This window comes from Oncorhynchus masou, chromosome 28 (assembly GCF_036934945.1).
Source record: "Oncorhynchus masou masou isolate Uvic2021 chromosome 28, UVic_Omas_1.1, whole genome shotgun sequence".
Lineage (NCBI taxonomy): Eukaryota > Metazoa > Chordata > Actinopteri > Salmoniformes > Salmonidae > Oncorhynchus > Oncorhynchus masou.
This window is the reverse complement of record NC_088239.1, coordinates 55,633,504-55,659,221: the sequence shown is the minus strand read 5'-3', so window position 1 is coordinate 55,659,221 and position 25,718 is coordinate 55,633,504. Positions and strand designations below refer to the sequence as shown.

Sequence of the window (25,718 nt, the reverse complement as noted above, 5' to 3'; positions counted from 1 at the left end):
ACCCTATGCTATGAGACTATAAATTGAGCTCAGGTGGATCCTGTTTCCATTGATCATACTTAAGATGTTTCTACAACTTGATTAGAGTCCACCTGTGGTAAATTCTATTGTTTGGACATGATTTGGGAAGGTACATACATATTGATATAAGATCCCACAGTAGACAGTGCATGTCAGAGCAAAAACCAAGCCATGAGGTTGAAGGAATTGCGCTGAGACAGGATTTCCTCAAGGAACAGATCTGGGGAAGGGTACCAAACAATTCCTGCAGCATTGAAGGTCCCCAAGAACACAGTGGCCTCCATCATTCTTAAATGGAAGAAGTTTGGAACCACCAAGACTTCCTAGAGCTGTCCGCCCGGCCAAACTGAGCAATCGGGGGAGAATGGCCTTGGTCAGGAGGTGACCAAGAGTCTATAGCCACGTCTCCACGGCAACCCTCAGCGCATTGGGAGTGGATCTGGAAAGAGGTGGGGATGCGACCTAGGAAGAGGTGGCCTCCAGCCACGCACGCTGATGCTCTCTGGATGCCAACACTACCACCTGTTGAGTGCCCTCCCTATGCACAGAGGCCTACAGTGGGGCAGGCTGCAGCCCTGTGAAGCCTAATGATAAATCTAACCTTTGTTATTTGGTTATCTAAAACGTTATATTGTACTGGGGGAGGGGCACAGTGTAGCACATTTGCTAACCCTTGACAGTAAAACTGCTGTTTGTACAAGGTAGTCGGACAAGGGCAGTAAGATCAGAAAACCAAGCATTTTTTATTGATTCAATGTACTGTATGATTTGATACCTGGGTCCCAGAGGACGTATTTGAGATGCATTCGGCAGGATGGAGAGGACTGTTTCATCATGGGAGACACCATTACAGCATTGCTGGGAGAGTCTGCCTTTACGTTAGTCACTACCATGAACCAACCTGACATGTTCCTAAGCATGAGCTTATCTAGTCAACATCGTAAATGTAAACGCCTGGAGTTTGCTAAACGGCATTGGTACTTGGATTGGACCCGGTGCTTTGGTCAGATGACATGAACATGGAGTTCTGATTGCCGCTTTGATAACTTATGACTGGCCAACAACAACAAGCTAAATGCGCCACTCTCATGAAAAGCAAGAGCACCAGCATAAATGATAAAAATGCCTCTCTCTCGCTCTACTGCGGCAGTTGTGTTTGTATCTGTACGGGTCCTTCTGGACAAGTCAGTTAAAATGACACATACCAGAGACCCGTGCAAATTATATCAGACCCATGAAATTATTTAGGGCGTTTTCACATATGAAATTCGATACCCTGGTTTAAGTTTCCTGTAGAGTTTGTGAGAATTCTACAGAATACATTTTGTTTTCACAAGATCTGAAAATAACATTTTCAGGGTGTGATTAGCAAGACGCACAGTCTACTTGATATTAGCAAGCTCGCTTGTTTACAACGGGCAAAAAAGTTCTACGTGACTCGGGCTGCCGCATCACAATACCTGGTACTCTGGTCTTGGACCCATTACCCACTCACGCAGGTCCAAGATTCGTTTCAGCCAGGGTCAATTTGCATTTCTCACATGCTTTATAGTGCGGATCAGGGTACCAAATGCTCCAGGATCCAGATCATAAGGGTATATGTGAAAACGCCCTTAGGATTTTGGATCCGGACCCACTCAGGTCCCGGATCAGGTCTCGGGTATTTGGGTACAGGTGGATCCCAGAAGACTTCTAGTGTCAATAATTTTAATGCCTATCTTTTTGAGAAAAAAATATAGGATTTTTAAACATTTATTTCTCTGAGCAATTGTATTAGTATAAAATTTAAGCATTTTCCTACTTTTTTTTAGCATACAATATACCTCAGTATTTTAATTATTTATTTTACACTGTCATTTTTGCTCATCTTTATGTGTATATTTTAGGTCCTTGATTGAGTGTAGACTTGCCATATTTTGTATATTTTTTTATATACACATACTAGAGGTTGACCGATTAATCATGGCCGATTTCAAGTTTTCATATCAATCAGTAATCAGCCTTTTGGACACCAATTACATTGCAATCCATGAAGAGACTGAGTGGCAGGCTGATCACCTGTTACGCGAGTGCAGCATCAAAAGGACACTGTGGCTGCAAGGAGCCAAGGTAAGTTACTAGCTAGCATTAAACTTATCTTGTAAAAAAATCAATCTTCACATAATCACTAGTTAACTACACATGGTTGATGATATTACTAGGTTAGCTAGCTTGTTCTGTGTTGTATATAATCAATGCGGTGCCTTTTAATTTATCATCGAATCACAGCCTACTTCAACTTGATTTAAGAAATGCGCATTCGTGAAAAAAGCAAAATCGTTGCAATAATGTACCTAACCATAGACATCAATGCCTTTCTTAAAATCAATACACAAGTATATGTTAGCAAGCAATATTAACTAGGAAAATTGTGTCACTTCTCTTGCGTTCAGTGCAAGCAGTCAGGGTATATGCAGTTTGGGCCGCCTGGCTCGTTGCGAACTGTTGAAAGGCCATTTATTCCTAACAAAGACCGTCATTAATTTGCCAGAATTTTACAAAATGATGGCATAACATTGAAGGTTGTGCAATGTAAACATATTTAGACAGGGTTGCCACCCGTTGGATAAAATACGGAATGGTTCCGTATTTCACTGAAAGAATAAATTTTGTTTTCGAAATGAGAGTTTACGGATTTTACCATATTAATGACTAAAGGCGCGTATTTCTGTGTGTTTATTATATTATAATTAAGTATATGATTTGATATTTGATAGAGCAGTCTGACTGAGCGGTGGTAGGCAGCAGCAAGTAAGCATTCATTCAAACAGCAGCTCTTCGCAATGCTGGGATGCACTGCGCTGTTTATGACTTCAAGCCTATCAACTCCTGAGATTAGGCTGGCAATACTAAAGTGCCTATAAGAACATCCAATAGTCAAAGTTATATGAAATACAAATGGTAGAGAGAGAAATAATCCTATATTTCCTATAATAACTACAACCTAAATCTTCTTAACTGGGAATATTGAAGAGTCATGTTAAAAGGAACCACCAGCTTTCATATGTTCTGAGCAAGGAACTTAAACGTTAGCTTTTTTACATGGAACATATTGCACTTTTACTTTCTTCTCCAACACTGTTTTTGCATTATTTAAACCGAATTGAACATGTTTCATTATTTATTATTTGAGACTAAATGGATTTTATGTGTTATATTAAAATTAAAATAAAAGTGTTCATTGTTCATTCATTATTGTCGTAATTATCATTCATTACAAATATATATATACACACAAATTGGCCGATTAATCAGCATTGGCCTTTTTTGGTCCTCCAATAAATCGGTATTGGCGTTAAAATCATAACGGTATTGGTGTTAAAATCATAACGGTATTGGTGTTAAAATCATAATTGGTCGACCTCTTATGTGGTAGTGTGACAACTCTTACATGCCTAACATTGTTTGGCACAGCTGCATGGTAGCTGTATGGCGACATCGGAGGTTAATGCATTTCAGATCACCTGACCTTATTTGATACCCACATTACCTACCTAGCGGTTGATCAGCAGTTTAAAGTTAACTGGCTGACAAAACAACATGAACTTTATATAGACAGACGCACAGTGCGATAAAGTAGACAAAAGTAATGATAGAGGAGTTTTTCTGTTCTGAAACCAGAAGAAATTATTTTGAAAGATGGAGTGCGTTACTTGCCCTGTGTTTTGAAATCGACATTGCTCAACATGATAATAGTTTTATGATTCCATGACCGGAGATGGAATTTCATACTTTATCCTTTTCAGGTACTGGTATTGGATGATGTAAATGTCCTTAGCTACATGACTTCATGTTAATAAAGCATACATTACCATTTATTAAATCAACGCAAGCATTTATTCATTTTATGTTTAAACATAAAACGACTTCTGTTAAGTAATGTGTTTTCCATCTATTGTTTCACTGAAACAAAATAGAAAATCAAGCACTGTTGTTCTGGCTATATTAGTCAGCAACTAGGTACTGTGTCAGTCTTAGTCCCAGTTTCAGCTTTGTACTGACAGGTTTGTCTTCAGATCTCACATAATGTGATGCCACTGAGGTTCTGCTGTGTACTATTGGCCCACACTTATTGACACAGAAAGGAGTTAGGCCTGAACCAAGACGGGTCCAGTGTAGGTCAATATCCCTCATCAGCCCAGGTGATCTCGTATTTCGGGTAGCGCACCTTCAGTTTCTCTGTGGAAACAGCGTGATTTGCTTTTCCGAAGCCCTGCAAAGAACAAGAAGGGAATTGAGATGATAACTTGGCTGCTAGTAAATAACAAAACTTAAGAGATGCAATATCAGTCTTACAATATTAGAAAATGTATCAAAACGTTGGTATATAATATGTGGATGAATTGTTATGGTCACAAATGTACTAGAAGACCCAATCAATGGGTGTACATGAGTTCCACTGAAATAACATTATTTTGCATTATCTTACCATAGAGTAGCCATAGACGTGGATCTTCTTTGACTGGCAGTCATGCTTAATCCTTCCTCCTCCAATACATTCACAATCTAGGTGCCCTCCTTTCTCAAGCTCCTCTGCTACCTTGTCATAGATATCAGCTGCAGTGACAAAAACACAAGATCGGTACTGTACTCAAAGTTTAAGAACAAGGCTCTTGAAAATACTCTCAAAATACAACATATTTCAAAAGCACTGTGACGTGCATAGAAAACTCGTCACATGGTGTAATTATTTTTGCTGTACAGTGGAGGCCAAACCAATACTGACCGACTGCTCTGGCATTTTTCAGTGACAAAGGCCCCACCTACTGGCTCGTAAGTATCAGTACAGTATGAGTAGCTACTAGGCTATATAGAATTGGACAGTAAACATGGACATGAATCATACAGCAGTTAGCTAGCTAGCCAACTCTGAAAGACAAAAACATGACAATATTGGACTCTTACCATGATATTCGGCCCAGGCATATCCACGTACAATATCTACGCTCGAGTCGTCGCCGTCTTCTTTACTGTGTACTCGAATGAGAACGTATTTGAACACACCAGTCGGGTCGATTTCTGCCTCTGGAATGTTCGCAATGAGAGCAGCAGCCTTCGTTTGAGTACACATTTTTGCACGAAAATACTTTCACGTAATGGAACGTAGAGTTCTATCTCGCACAGCTGATAATTCTTCAATTTGAAATAGTAGATAATTCTTTCTGCGATGATCAATGTGGACAGTTATGGTAAATGGTCTGTAACACACTTCCGGAAATAAAAAGGGGGATGGTATGATGGTACTTATAGTTTTAGTCAGTTGTAGTCAATATGACGTATGAAACACATGAATACTAACACATCTTCTGAAAAGGCCACTCCATGTACAAAACATAGTTGATTTTTTTGTTATCAGAATACAAAATACAGAATGAATATAAAGCACAAACAAATTATACTTAAATGTTGGGTAACATGTTGTGAGAGTGATGTTGAACATTAATTATAGCCTACAATGTATACTTGTACATAAAAATAACTGTTTGTTAAAGTATACATAAAAAAAGGATATATTAAATGTGTTGTTAGCCGGGGAGAACTCACTTGTTATATCTCAGTGTAAAGATGATCAACACTTTATACAACATATCTTCTTCATGATACAGTTATCTACGCACTCTTGGGTCCAGGATTTTACCACCAGCACCCTTACAAAGAGTTTGCCATCTTTCCTCCAAACAAAGTGAAAGCAGGTGTCAATGGAAGTCCCTTATGATGATTAGCTGACAGTGTCACTGCTTCCTTTCTTCTTCCTGCGGCAGGCTTGGAGGGAAACATACATCAGGGCGGTGGCGGGGAGAAGGACTAAGAGGAAGAGCAGGGCAGCCCAGGCTCCAGGTTTCAGGGCCTTCCTCAGGCCCACACTCTCCCCCGGCAGCAGACTGCTCAGACTGAGCATGTAGCCCAGGGCCCAGCCCACAGAGGCATCCCCTGCCTGGTGACACCACAAACACACATCTCAGTCAGCTTGGGTACACTCAGAGCATTCTGATACGCACCTGGTGCACTAGTTAAGGACATTCAGAGGTTAAAGCTTCAATGGAGAGGCTGCAGCCTCAAAAACGATGCAACATTGTGAGATTTCTGGGAACTCTTGAAAAACAGACCAAGTGGACCAGGTCGAGGGTCTGGTGTTTGAGAAGACAATGAGAGAAGTGAAAATGTCTTGACATTTTCTCAAAATCTAAAGGCACTACCTAGATTCAAGCCAATGTCTTTTTTTATTTGACCTTTTTTTAAACTAGGCAAGTCAGTTAAGAACAAATTCTTATTTACAGTGACAGCCTAGGAACAGTCGGTTAACTGCCTTCTTCCGGGGTAGAACGACAGATATTTACCTTGTCAGCTCAGGGATTCGATCTAGCAACCTTTCGGTTACTGTCCCAAAGCTCTAACAACAAGGCTACCTGCTGTCCCTAAGTGGCTACCTGCCGCCCCGTCTTAAGTGGTTGAATATTTTATTACTCCAACCTTGTGAAAGTGACAAACTGACACATTTTAATTTTTGTCAAAAACAACTTTATATTGAAGGAGTGCCTTTGATTTGACGGCCTGCACATGCGCAGTTTGGTGGGAGACAACCAGTAGACCTGTTCCTATGCATGAGCTTAGCTAGCTAACATCGCCTACAAGTGTGATCGGGCATTTCTATTGGAGAAGCAGTTTCTGCCTATCTTCATACGGTAATGTCTTTACTGATATGACATTGTGTAATGTAAAGGATTATGCTGATATCTGGAGTAAAAGAAGGAGATAGAGAAGAAAAAAAACATTCCCAACATGCAAGCTCACCTTTTTCTGGAAGGAAATGTGGGGAAATGAGATCTCATCAAAGCCATAGCCTCTCGTGAAGAGCACCTTGGTGAACACAGAGGCAGCACAGAAGTCTTGCAGACGAGGCTCCTGATCTGGGGCCAGCACCAACATCTGAAACAGGATATAAAAATGGGGATGACATAGACATGAAATACATGACACGCATACAAAACCATCATCCATTGAGACACACGCAAACAGAGACACTTTCTCTTACATGCATGGATGCTCACAGACAGATAGACAGACAGACAGAAGGCTGCTAACCTCATTGATGCTCATGTTACAGATAGAATGGGCTGCCTCTTCCAGTTGGGCAGGGGTGGTGACAGGGATTCCTGTAGTAGTCTGTAGGAACTGGTGAATGTAGAAGAAGGCAGAGAACGCCTGATGGACAAATGGACAGAGAGAGAGAGAAAAAAGGATGAGTTATGATTAGGGTCGGAGCTGGAGTTAGGATTATGGCTGGAGCTAGGGTTGAGGTTAAGGTTGGAGCTGGAGCTAGGGTTGGGGTTAAAGTTGGTGTTGGAGATAGGGTTGGGGTTAAGATTGGAGCTGGAGCTAGGGTTAAAGTTGGTGCTTGAGCTAGGGTTGGGGTTAAGGTTGGAGCTGGAGCTAGGGTTAGGGTTAAAGTTGGTGCTGGAGCTAGGGTTGGGGTTAAGGTTGGAGCTGGAGCTAGGGTTGGGTTTAAGATTGGAGCTGTAGATAGGGTTAAAGTTGGTTCTGGAGCTAGGGTTGGGGTTAAGGTTGGAGCTGGAGCTAGGGTTGGGGTTAAGGTTGGAGCTGGAGCTAGGGTTAGGGTTAAAGTTGGTGCTGGAGCTAGGGTTGGGGTTAAGGTTGGAGCTGGAGCTAGGGTTGGGGTTAAAGTTGGTGCTGGAGATAGGGTTGGGGTTAAGATTGGAGCTAGGGTTAGGGTTAAAGTTGGTGCTGGAGCTAGGGTTGGGGTTAAGGTTGGAGCTGGAGCTAGTGTTAGGGTTAAAGCTAGCGTTGGAGTTAAGGTTGGAGCTGGAGCTAGGGTTGGGGTTAAGGTTGGAGCTGGAGATAGGGTTGGGGTTAAGGTTGGAGCTGAAGATAGGGTGGGGTTAAGGTTGGAGCTGGAGCTAGGGTTGGGGTTAAGGTTGGAGCTGGAGATAGGGTTGGGGTTAAGGTTGGAGCTGGAGCTAGGGTTGGGTTTAAGATTGGAGCTGTAGATAGGGTTAAAGTTGGTTCTGGAGCTAGGGTTGGGGTTAAGGTTGGAGCTGGAGCTAGGGTTGGGGTTAAGGTTGGAGCTGGAGCTAGGGTTAGGGTTAAAGTTGGTGCTGGAGCTAGGGTTGGGGTTAAGGTTGGAGCTGGAGCTAGGGTTGGGGTTAAAGTTGGTGCTGGAGATAGGGTTGGGGTTAAGATTGGAGCTAGGGTTAGGGTTAAAGTTGGTGCTGGAGCTAGGGTTGGGGTTAAGGTTGGAGCTGGAGCTAGTGTTAGGGTTAAAGCTAGCGTTGGAGTTAAGGTTGGAGCTGGAGCTAGGGTTGGGGTTAAGGTTGGAGCTGGAGATAGGGTTGGGGTTAAGGTTGGAGCTGAAGATAGGGTGGGGTTAAGGTTGGAGCTGGAGCTAGGGTTGGGGTTAAGGTTGGAGCTGGAGATAGGGTTGGGGTTAAGGTTGGTGCTGGAGCTAGGTTTGGGGTTAAGGTTGGAGCTGGAGATAAGGTTGGGGTTAAGGTTGAAGCTGGAGATAGGGTTGGGGTTAAGGTTGGTGCTAGAGCTAGGTTTGGGGTTAAGGTTGGAGCTGGAGCTAGGGTTAAGGTTGGAGCTGGAGCTAGGGTTGGGGTTAAGGTTGGAGCTGGAGCTAGGGTTGGGGTTAAGGTTGGAGCTGGAGCTAGGGTTAAGGTTGGAGCTGGAGCTAGGGTTGGGGTTAAGGTTGGAGCTGGAGCTAGGGTTGGGGTTAAGGTTGGAGCTGGAGATAGGGTTGGGGTTAAGGTTGGTGCTAGAGCTAGATTTGGGGTTAAGGTTGGAGCTGGAGCTAGGGTTGGGGTTAAGTTTGGAGCTGGAGCTAGGGTTGGGGTTAAGGTTGGAGCTGGAGATAGGGTTGGGGTTAAGGTTGGTGCTGGAGCTAGGTTTGGGGTTAAGGTTGGAGCTGGAGCTAGGCTTAAGGTTGGAGCTGGAGCTAGGGTTGGGGTTAAGGTTGGAGCTGGAGCTAGGGTTGGGGTTAAGGTTGGAGCTGGAGATAGGGTTGGGGTTAAGGTTGGTGCTAGAGCTAGATTTGGGGTTAAGGTTGGAGCTGGAGCTAGGGTTAAGGTTGGAGCTGGAGCTAGGGTTGGGGTTAAGGTTGGAGCTGGAGATAGGGTTGGGTTAAGGTTGGAGCTTGAGCTAGGGTTGGGGCCGGAGCTAGTATTAGAGCTAGGGTTAGGTTTGTAGTTGAGGCTAGGATTAGGGTTAAACAGGAATGTGGGCATGAAGCTATGGTTGGGGTAAAGGTTAGGTTTGTGGTTGAAGGAAGGATTAAGGTTGAACCCAGATGTGGACATGAAGCTAGGGTTAGGGTTGATTTAACCACTGTAAACTGTCTCTCACCATGAAGCTGCCACTGACATTGGGCTGGAACACCTTATCAAATGAGCACTGGGAGAAGGGGCAGCTGTGGAAGGAAAATATCTCAGTAATGTTGCCCAGGCAGTGATCATAATCGCCAGTGCCTTTCACAGACAGGGCTGCCTGGGGATTGTAACTGTAGCTGGGTGTCTGGGCCACCGTGCAGGGAGAGTCAAACAATGTCCCCAGCTTCATGGTGACGATGTAGCCTGCAGGGAAGCACGGATGGGCCACTGTCCCTGTGTGACCCTGAGTCTGAGAGAGAGAGAGGGATTGAGTGAGTGTGAGAAATTGTTACAGTAACTTGACACATCAAGTAGAGAGAAAGCTACAGGCATGGAGTACTATGGTACTGAGTGCCAACATCTATTGTTGCAATTGTGCTGGGATGACTTTCAAATACACACAGTGAATTAAATATGTGGTAGAAAACAATTCTATAAAACCAGTCATGGGTGGGTGGGTTTCCAATGATTAATAACAATGTTTCTTTATTTCAATGGTCCTGGTTTACACTATGATAGTATCTTGTAACATGAACCAAGAGCATTTCCTGAAAATGTGACATGACTGGGAAAGACTTTGGGCCCTTGCTGTACTGTATAAGGTTGTTGTTATGTTGTTGTAGCCAAACAGAATGTTTCCTACCGTCACCAGGTGAGCCAGTAGGCGTTTGAGGACCTGGTCTCGTCCGTAGCACAGGAAGCTGTGTGTGTACAGGGAGTAGTCATGGCCATACAGACGTAGCTTCACCCTGTCACTCTCATCTTCCACCTCATCCTTGGTCACAAAGGTGATCTGGGTCGACGCCCCACCAAAGTCCAACGCCCCCACCGTCTGTCTGCCCGGGCTCAGCCAACGGCCCACAAAGCCATACTACAGTGGGCACACAGGGACAAACAAAGTAACAGGAGAGGTGTGTGGGTATTTTGTCTACACAGCAGATGCAGTCATCTATGTTTTTTTTTTTTACCTTTATTTAACCAGGTAGGCCAGTTGAGAACAAGTTCTCATTTGCAACTGCGACCTGGCCAAGATAAAGCATAGCAGTGTGAACAGATACAGTGCCTTCGGAAAGTATTCAGACACCTTGACTTTTTCCACATTTTGTTAGATTACAGCCTTATTATAAAATGTATTAAATAATCCCCCCCTCACCAATATACACACACTACCCCATAATGACAAAGCAAAAACTTAGAATATTTGCTAATTTATAAATAATTAAAAAAATAAAATATCACATTTACTGTACATAAGTATTCAGACTCTTTACTCAGTACTTTGTTGAAGCACCTTTGGCAGCGATTACAGCCTTGAGACTTCTTGGGTATGACACTACAAGCTTGGCACGCCTGTATTTGGGGAGTTTCTCCCATTGTTCTCTGTAGATCATCTCAAGCTCTGTCAGGTTGGCTGCACAGCTATTTTTAGGTCTCTCCAGAGATGTTAGATCTGGTTCAAGTACAGGCTCTGGCTGGGCCACTCAAGGACATTCAGAGACTTGTCCCGAAGCCACTCCTGTGTTGTCTTGGCTTCGTGCTTAGGGTATGTGGAAATATCAGAAATGTATCCTGTTGGAAGATTAACCTTCGCCCTAGTCAGAGGTCCTGAGCACTCTGGAGCAGGATTTCATCAAGGGTCTCTCTGTACTTTGCTCCGTTCATCTTTGCCTCGATCCTGACTAGTCTCTCAGTCCCTGCCGTTGAAAAACATCCCCACAGCATGATGCTGCCACCACCATGCTTCACCGTAGGGATGGTACCAGGTTTTCTCCAGACATGACGCTTGGCATTCAGGCCAAAGAGTTCGATCTTTGTTTCATCAGACCAGAGAATTTTGTTTCTCATTGTCTGAGAGTCTTTAGGTGCCTTTTGGCAAACTCCAAGTTGGCTGTCATATGCCTTTTACTGAGGAGTAGCTTCTGCCTGACCACACTTCCATAAACGCCTGACTAGTGGAGTGCTCTATTACGATTTCTTCAACAAATCTTTTCTTTATCTTAAACAAAATATATTAACATTTCTTTAACACTTTTTATGGTTACTACCTGATTTCATATATGTTATTTGATAGTTTTGATCTTCACTATTAGTCTACAATGTACAAAAAAAAAAAACTTGAATGTGTAGGTGTGCCCAATCTTTTGACTGGTACTGTACATTTTCAAAGAATGCCTACAAAAGCTTGGAATGAAACTAACACAGGATACTTACATTTTTAAGTGCTTATGGTTGCGTGCACAGAAATGAATAAGACAGGGATCGATTACAACCACCATAGATAGCAATGCTAATGCAGAATCTTTATATTCAAACAGCCATATACACTAGGGGTTCCCAAACTGTTTTGGCCTGCAACCTCATTTTAAACAAAAAAAATGTTTGACCCCTCCATGTAAAAAAAAGGGTGATGTAATCAACGGCCAATGTTTACTTTTTTAAATTGGGGCTATGACACTCTATTACAAATCAGTCTGACAGTACTTCAATATAAAGGAATTATCGTTAGAAGTGACTGAAATGCATCAGAAATGTATTTGGAAATTCAGAAGATCATTAGTCAATAATTTAATATTCTGTGTAGAAAAGAACATAGTCACGAATCAGGTTTCCATCCAACCTTTCTAAGCCAGTAAAGAACATGTTGGATAAAAAAATGTAATGACAGGCTTGATGGAGAAAAAACAATTTGTTGGTAAACTTTCTATATGTGGACAAAACAAAATATGCTAGACAAGGTGGGACTTTTTGTGTCGGTAAAATTAATTGTGCAAGAAATGTCGGTGGAAACTCTTTTATGGGCAAATATTGATGTAACAACCATCATATCGAAGTAAATTTGGAGTCAGTCGCTGACATGTTGCGACAACTCGTCAGGAAAGCATGCAGTTTACTAGCCTACAGATTAAATAAATTATGAACTTTACAGGGTGGTGAAAGTGCAAGGTGATGAGCTTGATGCTCCTTTCCAAACAATATTGAGGGTCTTATTCTGGTGACATGCTCATCAATGCTAGGCTGCCGTTATCACTACGTCATCACCCACAACCTTTTATAACCAACAAGTCAATTAAATGGAAAACATCTCTGGTGGGAAAATGCACATATTGTTTTCATGCAGATTTTTGAATATTCACATGAAAATCTGTCGCCAATTGGATGGAAACCTAGCTAATGATTGTTATTTTTCCCCCAGTCTATTTTAGTGCCTGGTCTTGTCCACTCAGTTCTAATGAGTCCTGCGTTGCTTGTGGGTATTCCTGAGATTTATCTTTCAGTGTAGGGGTGCAATTTATCTTGTTGCTTAAACCATTCAAAAGATACATATTTGTAGGAAGAAAACAGAAACCGCAGTTTATTACAACCGCATCTAGCGGCTACCAGAGGTTACTAATGTAACCCCGGTTATATGAACCGAGAGCAATGTTTATTTTTTTATTTAAGTGTTTATTGTGACCCCATTTTCTAATCAGGTGAAAGGTGAAAGCTGGGCCATGGTACCTTGATGAAGTTCTCCAAGAGATAGTTGACAGTGACCCAGCCGTATGCTCCCTCCACCTGGCCACTTAAGATGGCTGCCCCCTGGTAGTTAAATGGATAGGACTGGATTTTATGACCCACTTCCTGTAAAACCTGGGCTGACTGGACAGGGCTGGAGATACTGTTGACAAAGTGAAATGTACTACTTCAGATATTGTAGATTCAGGATCAACATGGGGAATGGAATGAAAAACAGCATGACAACAATACCCTATCTACCAGACAAATGCTACATTTCTCAAGCTTGTTGTGGACTTATTTCCTATTAGATATCTCAGAACCCACAACGACTCACATTTTACCCTGATAACACAAAGATGCAGAAATGCCCATATTTGCATGGGTTAGAAACTCTTAGTGCCATTTGTGTGTGTTTCTTTGACCTAAATTCTGTTAACATTGCATGTGTCTGAAACAGGTGTGAACAAGAGCATGAAACATGTCTATGTGTACGTCTGCATGGGTATGGGGGTCTTAGTATAACTTAGTGTGAACATGTGTCTTTAAAACAGACTGTAGGAATAAGACTGTGTGTCTGAAACAGGTATGATTATGTTTCTAGGAGCTTGGCAGCTTAAAGGTGGGGGCCTGTTTTTGCCAGTCCACCCTGGAGCGGGAAATCCTTACCAGTGGTGGAAAAAGTACTCAATTGTGATACACAAGTACAAGTGTAGATACCTTAATAGAAAGTTATTCAAGTAAAAGTTAGTAACCCAGTAAAATACTACTTGAATAAAAGTATTTGGTTCTAAATATACTTAAGTATCAAAAGTAAATGTAATTTCTAAAATATACATTAGTATCAAAGTATAAATCATTCCAAATTCCTTATATTAAGCAAAGCAGAAGGTATAAGGGCACAAGGCAAGACCCAAATGCAGACACAGGAGGCAGATGGTTGAGCTCCGATATTTATTATGACAAAAGGGGTAGGCAAAAGACAGGTCAGGTATAGGCAAGAGTTCATAAACCAGGTCAGAGTCCAAACGGTACAAGACGATAGGCAGGCTCGAGGTCAGGCAGGCAGGCTCTGAGTCAGGACAGGCAAGGGTCAAAACCGGGAGGGTGAGAAAATACTGGGAAAGCAGGAGCTGAGAAACAAAAACGCTGGTTGCCTTGACAAACAAGATGAACTGGCACAGAGAGACAGGAAACACAGGGATAATTACACCGGAGAAAATAAGTGTCACCTGGAGGGGGTGGAGACAAGCAAAACAGATCAGGTGGTGACAGTACCCCCACCCTCTAGGGGCGCCACCCGGTGTCCTACCTGGGCGCATACCTGGTTGACCGGGGTGTCGCCGATGGAAGTCGGCGATGAGGGCTGGATCCAGGATGTCTCTAGCGGGAACCCAGCACCTCTTCTCCGGGGCGCAACCTTCCCAGTCAACCAGGTACTGGAACCCCCCCCCCCCTCTCCAGTGGTCGAACACCCAGGAGGTGTTTTATCATGTATGCCGGATGGCCATCGATGACATGGGGAGGAGGGGTGGGCCTGGAGACAGAAGACAAAGGGCTGTGACACACGGGCTTAATCCTAGACACATGGAAAGTAGGGTGAATACGGAGGGTATGGGGTAACAAGAGATGTACAGTAGTGGAACTAAGGACTCTAGAGATGGGAAAAGGACCAATGAAATGGAGGGACAGTTTGCGGGACTCCACCTGAAGGGACAGGTCCTGTGTGGAAAGCCATAACCTCTGCACAATGCGGTAGCGGGAAGCTGGAGTCCGGCGATCTGCTTCTTGACGATACCTGGAGTTGGTCTTGAGAAGTGTTACCTGAGCTCTTCTCCAGGTACGTCGACAGCGGCGGACGAACATCTGGGTTGAGAGTACGCGGACCTCCTGCTCAGGGAAGAGTAGAGGATGATTCCCCTTTTGAGTGCTCCATGGGGTGAGTCCAGTGCCTGAACAGGGAACGGTGTACTCTACCCAGACACGTTACCGGCTCCAGGTAGTGAGGTTGGTTGAGACCAGGCATCATAGGGTGGTTTCCAGATCCTGGTTAGCTCGCTCCGACTGGCCATTGGATTGGGGATGGAATCCAGAGTATAGGCTGGTTGACGACCCAATAAGAGTGCAGAACGCCTTCCAGATCTGAAACGAGAACCCCGGTCAGAGACGATGTCCACCAGGAGTCCATGGATCCGGAAGACGTGGCTCACCATGAACTGGGCCGTCTGCTTGGCAGAGGGTAGTTTGGTGAGAGGGATGAAATGGGTGGCCTTGGAGAACCGATCCACTAGCGTCAGAATGATGGTGTTGCCATCAGACGGATGGAGCCCAGTGACAAAGTACAGAGATATGAGACCAGTGATGATGAGGAACCGGTAGTGGCTGTAGGAGGCCAGAAGGAGCTTGCCATGGGGTCTTGTTCTGAGCGGTGACGAAGGCAGAAACGTCGGGAACCATTGTGGGCCACCAGAAACATAGTCAGAGGAAGGCTAGGACTGAACCTGGATGACAGGTCAGCCTGGAGGAATGAGCCCATTCCAGGATCGGACTGAGTTTGGGACAAACAATCGGTCAGCAAGGTCCCCTTCAGGTTCAGGCTGGGAACGTTGTAACTTGCGAACCAGTGTTTCAATACCCCAACCCACTGAAGCTGGAAGGCATGGTTTTGGACCCTGCGTGGTAGGAAATGGTGAAGTTGAATATTGTAAATAACAAAGCCCACCACCTGCCTGGAGTTAAGGCACTTGGCTGTATGGAGATATTCCACATTTTTATGATCGGTCAAAACCAAAAATGGCTGTTCTGCTCCTTCCAGCCTGTTCCACCACACTTCCAGCGCCATCTTGACTGCCAGAAGTTCTCGGTTGCCTACGTCATAGTTCCTTTCTGCCAGATTGAGACGATTGGACAGGAAGGCACAGGGATGGAGGTTTTGGTCCTGGGCAGATCGCTGGGACAGGATGGCCCCCACTCCAACATCAGAAGCATCAACCTACCACAAATTGACGAGACTGGTCCGGATGGATGAGGATGGGTGCTGTGGTGAACTGATGCTTCAGGTCCACAATGGCTCTGTCAACAGCTGGAGACCATGTGAACGGTACTTTGGGAGAGGTGAGTGCAGAGAGGGAGGCCGTCAGAGTGCTGTAGCCCTGAATGAAATGGCGGTAGAAGTTAGCGAACCCTAGGAAACGTTGTAACTGCACCCTGGACGTAGGTTGAGGCCAATCTACCACTGCTTTCACCTCTTCAGGATCCATTTGGACAATTCCATCAGTGATGACATATCCTAGAAAGGAGATTGTAGAGCATTGGAACTCACACTTCTTGCCTTTCACAAACAACTGGTTCTCCAGGAGGCTCTGAAGGACTTGTCTGAAATGGAGAACGTGTTCTTGGGCAGACCGGAAAAAAAAACAGGATGTCGTCAAGGTAGACGAACACAACGATTTAGCATGTCCCGGAGCACATTGTTTACCAGGGATTGGAAGAGAGCGGGGGGCGTTGGTGAGTCCAGACGGCATGACATGGTACTCATAATGTCCGCTGGCTGTGTTAAATGCTGTTTTCCACTCATCTCCTTTGCATATTCGAACCAGGTGGTTGGCATTCCAAAGGTCCAGCTTGGGAAAAAAATTGTGGCCCCCTGGAGAGGTTCGAAAGCTGAGGAGAGATAGGGGCAACGAATCTTGATCGTTATATCATTAAGATGTCGTGTCAATGCACGGACACGGGGTATTGTCCTTCTCCATGAAGAAAAACCCTGCGCCGACAGGAGATGCAGACGGACAGATGCCTCCAGTAGCCAGAGATTCCTCAATGTACTCTTCCATGGCCTTGGTCTCTGGGCCGGATAGAGAATATAGCAAACCATGAGGTGGTGTGGTGCCGTGGAGAAGATCAATGGCACAATCATAAGGACGGTGCGGGGGAAGAGAAGTAGGCCGTGCCTTACTGAGTACATCCAGGAGGTCATGGTACTTAGTGGGAACGGCAGAGACATCTGAGGCTTTGCTTACGCCCTGTGGATGACGCCTCAGGGTACGGCTGTGCCATTTTAAAGCAGTGGGAATGACAAAACGGGCTCCAAAACACAGGATGGAGCTCATGGTCCAGTCAATAACAGGGTTGTGTTTTTGGAGCCACGAAAATCCCAGATCAGGAACATGGGGTGAATCGATGAGGTGGAACTGTATGGTCTCACTGTGGTTTCCTGAAACCCGTATCTGAACAGGCACTGTGCTATGTGTGACTCTTCCGATTGAGTGGCCGTCAAGTTCCCTTGCATCCATGGGGACAGAGCGGTTGAGTGGGAATACCTAATTCAGAAACCATGGTAGCATCCATAACTTTCATCAGCCCCAGAGTCAATGAGCACCTAGAGAGACTTAGACTGGTCTCCCCACAGCAGAATCACAAAAAAGGTGTACAGGTGATGTGAATTAGGGAACTCCCAGCCTGGTGAGCCAGAGTACTTGTACCCACTAAAGAAAATGGTTTCTTGACAGGGCAGGTGGCTATATAATGTCCCACACCTCCACAGTACAGACAGTTAGAACTCAGCCTACGTGAGCATTCCCCAACCGATAATCTAGCTCTTCCCAGTTGCATGGGCTCTGGAATATCCAACTCACCCATCGCCGATGATTCTTGTTGGGTGTTTTCGGCCATCCTCAGAAATACACACGTCTAGGATTTTTGGATTCCTTAGGGCGTGCACCAACATCAACAAATGAACGAGTGTTCCCGAGGCCTGACCACATCTCACACCGCCGTTCTCGTAGGAGTAAAAAGTATGGAGTAAAAAATGTATGGAGTAAAAAGTACATTATTTTCTTTAGGAACGTAGTGAAGTAAAAGTAAAAGTTGTCAAAAAAATTAATAGTAAAGTATAGACACCTGCAAAAAATATTTAAGTACTTTACACCACTGATCCTTACCCACTGATTATTTGCATACAAAGATACTCATACGCACACCCACCCACACACAGCCTGTCACACCCTGATCTATTTCACCTGTTCCTGCTATTGCCTCCACCCCCTCCAGGTGTCGCTTATTTTCCCCAGTGTATTTATCCCTGTGTTTCCTGTCTCTCTGTGCCAGTTCGTCTTGTATGTTTCCAAGTCAACCAGCAGTTTTCCCATTCTCCTGCTTTTTGCATTCTCCTTTTTCTAGTCCTCCAGGTTTTGACCCTTGCCTGTTTCTGGACTTTGTACTCGCCTGCCTGACCATTTTTCCTGCCTGTCACTTTGTACCTCCTGGACTCTGATCTTGTTTTGACCTTTTTACCTGTTCACGACCATTCTCTTGCCTACCCCTTTGGATTAATAAACATTGTAAGACTCCAACCATCTGCCTCCTGTGTCTGCATTTGGGTCTCGCCTGGTGCCTTGATACAGCCACATGCTTGTGCACTCACACACATTAACACACTATAACTCACTTGAGGAGCCTCATGCCAGCGGTGGCTCCAAGGTAGACAGGTGTGAGGTGGTGCCTGGCTCTGGGGATATCCTGCATGGCTTGGTCCAGGCAAACTTGGAGGCTTCTCCCTGCTGCTCCCTGCTGTCCCACATAGCTAGAGATTCCTCCACCTGCATGGCGGGAACATGATACATTACTGTATGTAATATAGTCCGGCCACACATTATCACAATTTTACTAATTCCATCCACTTATTTGGTTGTCTAGTCATCTGAGTTTATGGAAATAACTCCTCTCCCTAGACAGAGCTGTAGAAGTATATCTTTAACTATATTCCATTTAACATTGATCAAAACGACTAGTAATGTCTCCCCACGATGGTGGGGAGACATGCATGCACACATGCAGTAGCTACTGTACATAAAAAGAGAGCACTTGGAGATTGAGTCTTACTACCTGGAAAGTGTTGTTTACATGAACTTCAGGAAAGCTGGTGTATTTGCAAATACTTCACATGAATGAAAGCAGCCAACAACTGTGATCTATATGAACACGCAAGTCATGTATGCAGGACAGGACTTGAAAAGCACACAGCACACTGAGTCACTGCACAACTACTGACAAATCCACCGTTGCTAGGCATCCATGTTTTTCTGCTTCTTTATGTCTAGCCTTGTGTAACGAGTTACCCGACTGGCGACACAGCACACAAAGGGAACTGTTCTTTGCCAACTGGAGTGCCAAAAAACCTCCACACCATTTAACTAAAACAGTGTTTCTTTCCTATTCAGAGTACCCAACAAAAGTAGAATTGAGATTTTAGGGTGTAAGGCTTTGGGTAAGCACACTATTATACTATAATGTTGTATCTGCCTGCAATTTACATTAAAAAAAAATGTAAATCTGTACTTTCTGGTGATTACTTCAAATAATTGGTTACTAACAAATGGTAATATTGCTTGTTTTAATAAGTTTAAAGTAATTGATATGTAAACACTAGCTAAATAGCAGACAAACACCTGGAACAATCCTTCTATTGGGACACTCTTACCCTTTGGATGGCATTCACTGTGCTGAGTGACCACACCTGTGCCGTTCTGCTTGTCTGCTGGCCACTTGTAGATGTACATAGCTGTGTGGGAGGAACCTGCGTCCAAGACTATCCCATACTGCGGAGAGGGTTGGAGAGAACAGAGGAGAGGGAGGTTAAAGACAGAGGGGAAAAATATTGACAAAAATGGCTGATTCAGAATGATGTCAAAGGAAAGACAACCTAATTGGCTCTACTCTACTCCAAACAATAAAAGGCTACAAATGATCAGGTGTTTGAAATCCATCTACGCAAAGACATTTAATAGGGATAGAGGCATCTGGAAGACATTTAACTTGATTGACTATAAAACTCTTCTTTCAAATGGTGGCCTCTGTCTTTTATGACATGTGTATATATTTTGGCAGCAAGAATGTTGGTTGCATGTTTACTTCAAGATAAGATAGATGGAAAGTTGTGGAGCAAGTGAGAGAGGATGAGAACAATCCATGTTTGCAGATCATGAACTGTTTGTAGTGTGTAAACTCCAATCCTGATTGTCCTATGAATCATCAACTCTAAACATCCACTTTTGGACATAATTCAATTTGAATTGCTCTCTTTTTCTGACAAGGCTGTTGAAACTTGTTTAATTCGCTGACTGTGTTTGGCAAGTTATTGTTTCCTTTCTCATTTGAACATTTACACACAATTCACCATGTTTAGAGTTGACGATACATAGCACAATCAGGAGTGGAGCTTAGACACTCCAAACAGCTCCTTCATGATCTGCAAACATGGGTTGTTCTCAGACCAGACAAACATGGGTTGCTTTCAGACCAGAAGCCTCCTGTTTTTGTGACAGCGTGCACACACACACACACACACACACACACACAACCCATATGTCTAGAATAATTTAACTTAATCTACATTCTTTCCACTTCAATCGACCTTTCCCGTCTCTGTATGTTTTTCCTCATGCTAAATGTGTGTTTACATGGTAATATACAGTCATTACCATAATTATTGGCACCCTTGATAAAGCAGAATAAAAAATACTGTATAAAATAAAAAATACAAATGCTGAGCTACAGTGAGGTCCAAAAGTAGTGACAGATTTTGTTTTGGCTCTGTACTCCGGCACTTTAATGTGAGGGTATTTTCATCCATATCGGGTGAACGGTTTAGAAATCACAGCACTTGTTGTACATAGTCCCCCCATAGTCCCCCCAGTATTTGAACATATTCACTTATATGTGTATTAAAGTAGTCAAAACTTTAGTATTTGGTCCCATATTCCTAGCACCCAATGATTACATCAAGCTTGTGACTCCACAAACTTCTTGAATGATTTTGCAGTTTATTTTGGTTGTGTTTCAGATTATTTTGTACCAAATAGAAATGAATGATAAATAATGTAGTGCGTCATTTTAGAGTCACTTTTATTGTAAATAAGAATATAATATTTCTAAACACTATTTTTACAACATCCATCAAATGTAAATGCCTGGAGTTTGCTAAACGTCATTGACACTTGGATTAGAACTGTTGCTATGGTCAGATTACATGAAAATAGAGCTCTTTGGTAACACACACCAGTCGTAGGCTTTGCATCAAAAGAAAGATGCATATGCAGAAAAGAACCCCATACCTACTTTAAAATATGGTGGTGGATCTTCGATGTTATAGATAGGTTAGCTGACAACGTGATGTTGCGATTCTGGATGGCCAGATAGCTAGCAACAATGACAAGAAGATGTCGTGGGGAATCGTTGGTGGCTCGTTTCAGCTAATTTTATCTTGTTCTTGATACCATCTTTTGTTTTGAGGTGTTTTAACTGATGTCATGTCTATGCTAATATGGATCAAATTCCCTGCCTAGCTAACCAACAACTGTAACAATGTATTTGAGAGACAATGAGTGCTCATTGTGCAAATGTATTTATGTTTTCAATAAACATTGGAGACTAAATTTAGTTTACATGTTGTCAACAATGTAAGCCAACCTGGTCTGTTAGTTGCGCACGTGTCGGTTTTGTTGCTATGTGGCTATTCGGTTCTGTTAAGTGTCAGGAACTTTACCCAGTACCAGGACATTTTAGTCAAAAACCTGGTTGCTTTTGCCATGCGGCTGAAACTTGGCTGCAAATGGATCCCCAAGACAATAACCTCAAGCAGACATCAGCATCCCCAAAGAAATGGTTAATTGACCACAAAATTATTTAGTCAGCCACCAATTGTGCAAGTTCTCCTACTTAAAAAGATGAGAGAGGCCTGTAATTTTCATCATAGGTACACTTCAACTATGACAGACAAAATGAGAAAAAAAAAATCCAGAAAATCACATTGTAGGATTTTTAATGAATTTATTTGCAAATTATGGTGGAAAATAAGTATTTGGTCAATAACAAAAGTTTATCTCAATACTTTGTTATATACCCTTTGTTGGCAATGACAGAGGTCAAACATTTTCTGTAAGTCTTCACAAGTTAAGTCTTCACAAAGTATTGAGATAAACTTTTAACTGTTATCAAGAAATTGTTTGATATCGAGTTATAAACGACTGCATTGGACCTTTAAATGGTAATAAAATAAAATAAAATAAAAATAGCTTCATAGCAAAGAGCAATTTCTCAAGCAAGAATTTAGCTAGGGCTGTCTTGGAGTGGTATGAGTGGGAAGGGGAAAATAGAACATTTGCTATTTTGTCAGAGAAGTTTGGAACTCTTTTTTATTGGTCTTTTAACTAATTTACAGAAGTCACCATGGAATGGCCAAAACTCCATCCCACCAAAACAGGCTGAAATTTCAAGCAGTGTTTTCAAACAGCTCTTACACTAAATGTGCATTATCATAATATTCACAATTTCACAATATTATTCCAACCTCATAGTGTCGAAATATATAGAAAACACAGGAAATCCCAGTTTTGACTGCACTGGGCCTTTTGCTGTGTTCAAAACAACAGGGAACTCTGAAAAATTATGACAAAGTGATCTTCAGGTCAGAACTCTAGAAAGAGGCCAGTTTTTTTTCCTGAGTTCCCAGTTGTTTCGAAAGCACAGGAGTCTGAGATTTCCGAGCTCCCAGATGTTTTGAACGCTGAATTTAATACAGAATTCCAAGCACACCCAATCATTGGGTATGACTCTGCTGGGGATTGAATTCCCAACTTCCCAATATCAGGGTGGACACTCTAACCACAAGGCCACTGAGTTTGTCTACACAGCTGACATTAATAACTCAAATGCGGCGCCAATTTATCTGGCATTAAGTATAACTATCTGTATCTATTAAATGGCGAACCAGCTGATTGGCATGGCCTGTATGTTTCACCCGAGGAATACATCTTCCTGTTTTGACCTCCCAATAACCCCCGCAAAAACTCTTCTGCTGAAAACGAGCTCATCCACTGACATGATTGATGGGGCAGTGGGATGGAAACAGGATAAGACCTTCAAACCTTTTCTAAACAGACTGACGGTTAACAATTTCACCAGCTAACAGGGAGGTGTGGTTGACGGCTTTGGTATGGGAAAATAATAAGAGATAGGCGATAGGGGCTACACAAAGACGACCTGTAGTAATCTCCAGCTGTGATGATATAGGGGACTTCAGATTTGCTTATTCGGTACATGAAAACTTGAGTGAAAAAGTACATTTTGTGTGCACTACGACATCACGCACTGATTTTTATCTGCAACAAGTCAGTATGGTGGAAACACACCACTGGTGGGAAAATGTGCACATTTCCTTTATGCAGATTTTAGAATATTTGCATGAAAATCTTTCACCAATTTAATGGAAACCTAGCTAATGGGAGGTTAGGGGGAGAGTCTACCAAAAACAGAACAACATGGAAATGCTCCAAAGAGAAACATAATGGATATACACCACTGACAAAATATGCACTAGTAGTCATTCCCACGGTTCTAGGTTGTTAACGGACAGAACATCTGCAGGCCAGTCCTCCACAAAGAGCTGCTTTCCGTTCCCCCCCCTTTTTTTTGTTGAAACACAATGTATGGTATTCATACAACTTGAAGGGTATTAATAAGATTTATATGAAAATCAGTAGAGGTTTGATTCATATGCTTTACTTAACCAGACTGTCAGTAACACATGTAAGCAGTACTAGTTATCATCTTTTATGGTTCAAGCTGCATTAAACTACTCTTTTCCTTGAGATTTTTTTAATTCACCCAAACATACAGGGGGTTGAGCCATTTGCAATGTCTATTCAAGCGAATGGAGGCTTGACCCAGGCATGCATGAGGGTATGTGACATCACACCAGACCACGCCAGACTACACCACAACCAAGGGGGGAGTTCCAAGGACCCTGTCTGCAATGTAATACAGGTGTCAGGAGAAGCCCCACGCCAACAATGCCTCATGGACTTGATGCTCTCGAACACAGTCATTGTCAGCAGGTTGCTTTGGACACCACATTGTAGTGTCACATGTAGAACAATGAGCCAGACATTTTACAGGATGTACAAATGTAAAGTCTTCAGTTGGCATTTTCACTCACTACCAAATATGGTGATGAGAGGATGCCAAGTGGCCCGCAGTGGGAGAAGATGGATTTTGGCAGACATCCTGCTAATTTTCTCATGATGAAACATTTGATCTCCATACAGTTTTCTGTTTTCAAAACTAGACTTCAGCCGTTGCCAAAGTTTCCCAAAAATTGCGTTGTTTAGAAAGAGTGCAAGGGAAAAGTGAGTTCTAGCACAAGCGCACTTCACAGAGTAGGCATTCCCTAACGTAAATCTGCAAATAAATGCTCGAACACGCCAATAGGATCTCATTAGCTCGTGCTTGGTTCTGCCCAAATCCTTGCTTGTTCTGCCCACTATGATTAATTTGCTCCCATTGGAAACGACAGACTCTGGTCTATCTTGCATTAATTATACAAATAGTTTGTAGTGTCACTAAGTTGTCAGCAACTCACACCCATGTTGGAACAGTTCTCCGGGTGAATGGTGCTTTCAAGACAGCTGGGAACAAAAGAAAACGATGGCAAATTACGGCGTCAGTGGTCTTCAAGTCGGAAAGTTGGAGCTCTAGAAAGATACAGGAGTTTCCAATTTGGAATTCCGAGTTGGATGACCTTTCAAATGTATTTTTCCAAGTCGGAGCTCGTTTTTGTGGTTTTGAGATCCCAGTTGTCATGAATGCACTGAAAACAAAAGTCGGAGATTTCCGAGTTCCCAGTTATGAATGCGGCAGAAAATAAGGCTATATTGACAATGGGACAGACACATTCATGGCCAAATAGTTTTTTATTATTTTTCAGTGACTGTCCTCTCATAACTGGTGTATTATTTGTTAGGAGCTAAGAAAGGTTGGCCATCAACCTTATTCAAGTGTATGGAAAGAGCATTTTAAGCCTATGAACCTAAGATGGTACTGTAGGCTAACTGAATTGTTTCTTGTATTATTTTACGTATCAGGTGTATAGACTTACTCAAATGTTGACTGCTTGTCAACATAATTTTCTTATCAACAGTGTTATAGTAGATTTCTAAATTACCATGTGCCATAGACTATGCTATTTATATTATGAATGCGTAGCAGTGGCGCGCGAGGACCGGACACTGCACTTCACTCTCCATTGCAAGGTTGGAAATGTGTTCATCTTACATTTCACGACACCGCATAAAAGCTGTGAACACAGAAATAACCCAACGAATCTTACCATACATTCCGGAGGTTCGGCCAAGTCATCGGTGGGAATAGTTAGAAGCAAAATGGCTAGTATTCCAAACAGTACAAGCGCAACCGGGGCGAAAATATAACGGCGTTGATTGGCCATGTGTTGAAACTGTAGTTCTACTTGCAGATGGAATCTCCAATGCGATGCCTGGCTTGGCAGTGGAGGCAACGGAGAAGAGATAACAGCTTGAGTGAGGTAACTTCACAATGGGTTTGGCTTCATAAAATTCACATCATTGCTGCATCAATACATTAATTATATGTAGCCATATCATTTATAAATGTCTCAAGAGCTTAGTTCTGTCGTACCCCATCAGAACCCAAAATATAATCTTGTTTTACTCCAATGTCTGTTAACAAAGTAAATTACTGAACAACATTTTTAAGCCCACATTTTTTTCATAATTATTTTAAAAAAGATCTGTCAGAAGTATTTTGCTGATGGCGCACACTGACTGGGCCAGGTGAAGCGTAGCCTATCTACTGAATGCCTGACTGGATCAGGTAAAGCGTAGCCTATCTACTAAATGTCTGACTGGATCAGGTAAAGCGTAGCCTATCTACTGAATGCCTGACTGGATCAGGTAAAGCTAACCTATC

At 43.0% G+C, this 25,718-nt stretch overlaps 2 protein-coding genes across 2 annotated transcripts; both read right to left on the bottom strand.

Moving 5' to 3' along the window:
- Positions 1–3,874: 3,874 nt before the first annotated feature.
- LOC135517933 (14 kDa phosphohistidine phosphatase-like) lies at positions 3,875–5,283 on the bottom strand. The gene is made up of 3 exons (XM_064942664.1): positions 4,966–5,283; positions 4,490–4,617; positions 3,875–4,273 (listed from the first exon to the last, which is right to left on the bottom strand). Exons 1-3 carry the CDS (start codon positions 5,129–5,131, stop codon positions 4,181–4,183), a joined length of 387 nt encoding a protein of 128 aa, XP_064798736.1. The 5' UTR covers positions 5,132–5,283; the 3' UTR covers positions 3,875–4,180.
- A 2-nt stretch (positions 5,284–5,285) lies between these two features.
- Positions 5,286–25,306, bottom strand: LOC135517932 (ectonucleoside triphosphate diphosphohydrolase 2-like). Its single transcript, XM_064942662.1, has 9 exons — positions 25,102–25,306; positions 19,417–19,534; positions 18,385–18,535; positions 12,942–13,101; positions 10,087–10,314; positions 9,421–9,693; positions 7,144–7,263; positions 6,853–6,987; positions 5,286–5,995 (listed from the first exon to the last, which is right to left on the bottom strand). Exons 1-9 carry the CDS (start codon positions 25,216–25,218, stop codon positions 5,780–5,782), a joined length of 1,518 nt encoding a protein of 505 aa, XP_064798734.1. The 5' UTR covers positions 25,219–25,306; the 3' UTR covers positions 5,286–5,779.
- Positions 25,307–25,718: the final 412 nt, after the last annotated feature.

Bases quoted from the DNA above. Each gene is read 5' to 3' on its own strand.
- LOC135517932 (XM_064942662.1), bottom strand. From the start codon at position 25,218: ATGGCCAATCAACGCCGTTATATTTTCGCCCCGGTTGCGCTTGTACTG. The intron at 10,315-12,941 runs GTACCATGGCCC...TGCCCACTGTAG, and splicing joins TCTTGGAGAACTTCATCAAG to TATGGCTTTGTGGGCCGTTG. The intron at 5,996-6,852 runs GTGAGCTTGCAT...TGGTGTCACCAG, and splicing joins ACATTTCCTTCCAGAAAAAG to GCAGGGGATGCCTCTGTGGG.
- LOC135517933 (XM_064942664.1), bottom strand. From the start codon at position 5,131: ATGTGTACTCAAACGAAGGCTGCTGCTCTCATTGCGAACATTCCAGAG. The intron at 4,618-4,965 runs GTAAGAGTCCAA...TTGTCACTGCAG, and splicing joins TGCCTGGGCCGAATATCATG to CTGATATCTATGACAAGGTA. The intron at 4,274-4,489 runs GTAAGATAATGC...TGTTCTTTGCAG, and splicing joins ACGTCTATGGCTACTCTATG to GGCTTCGGAAAAGCAAATCA.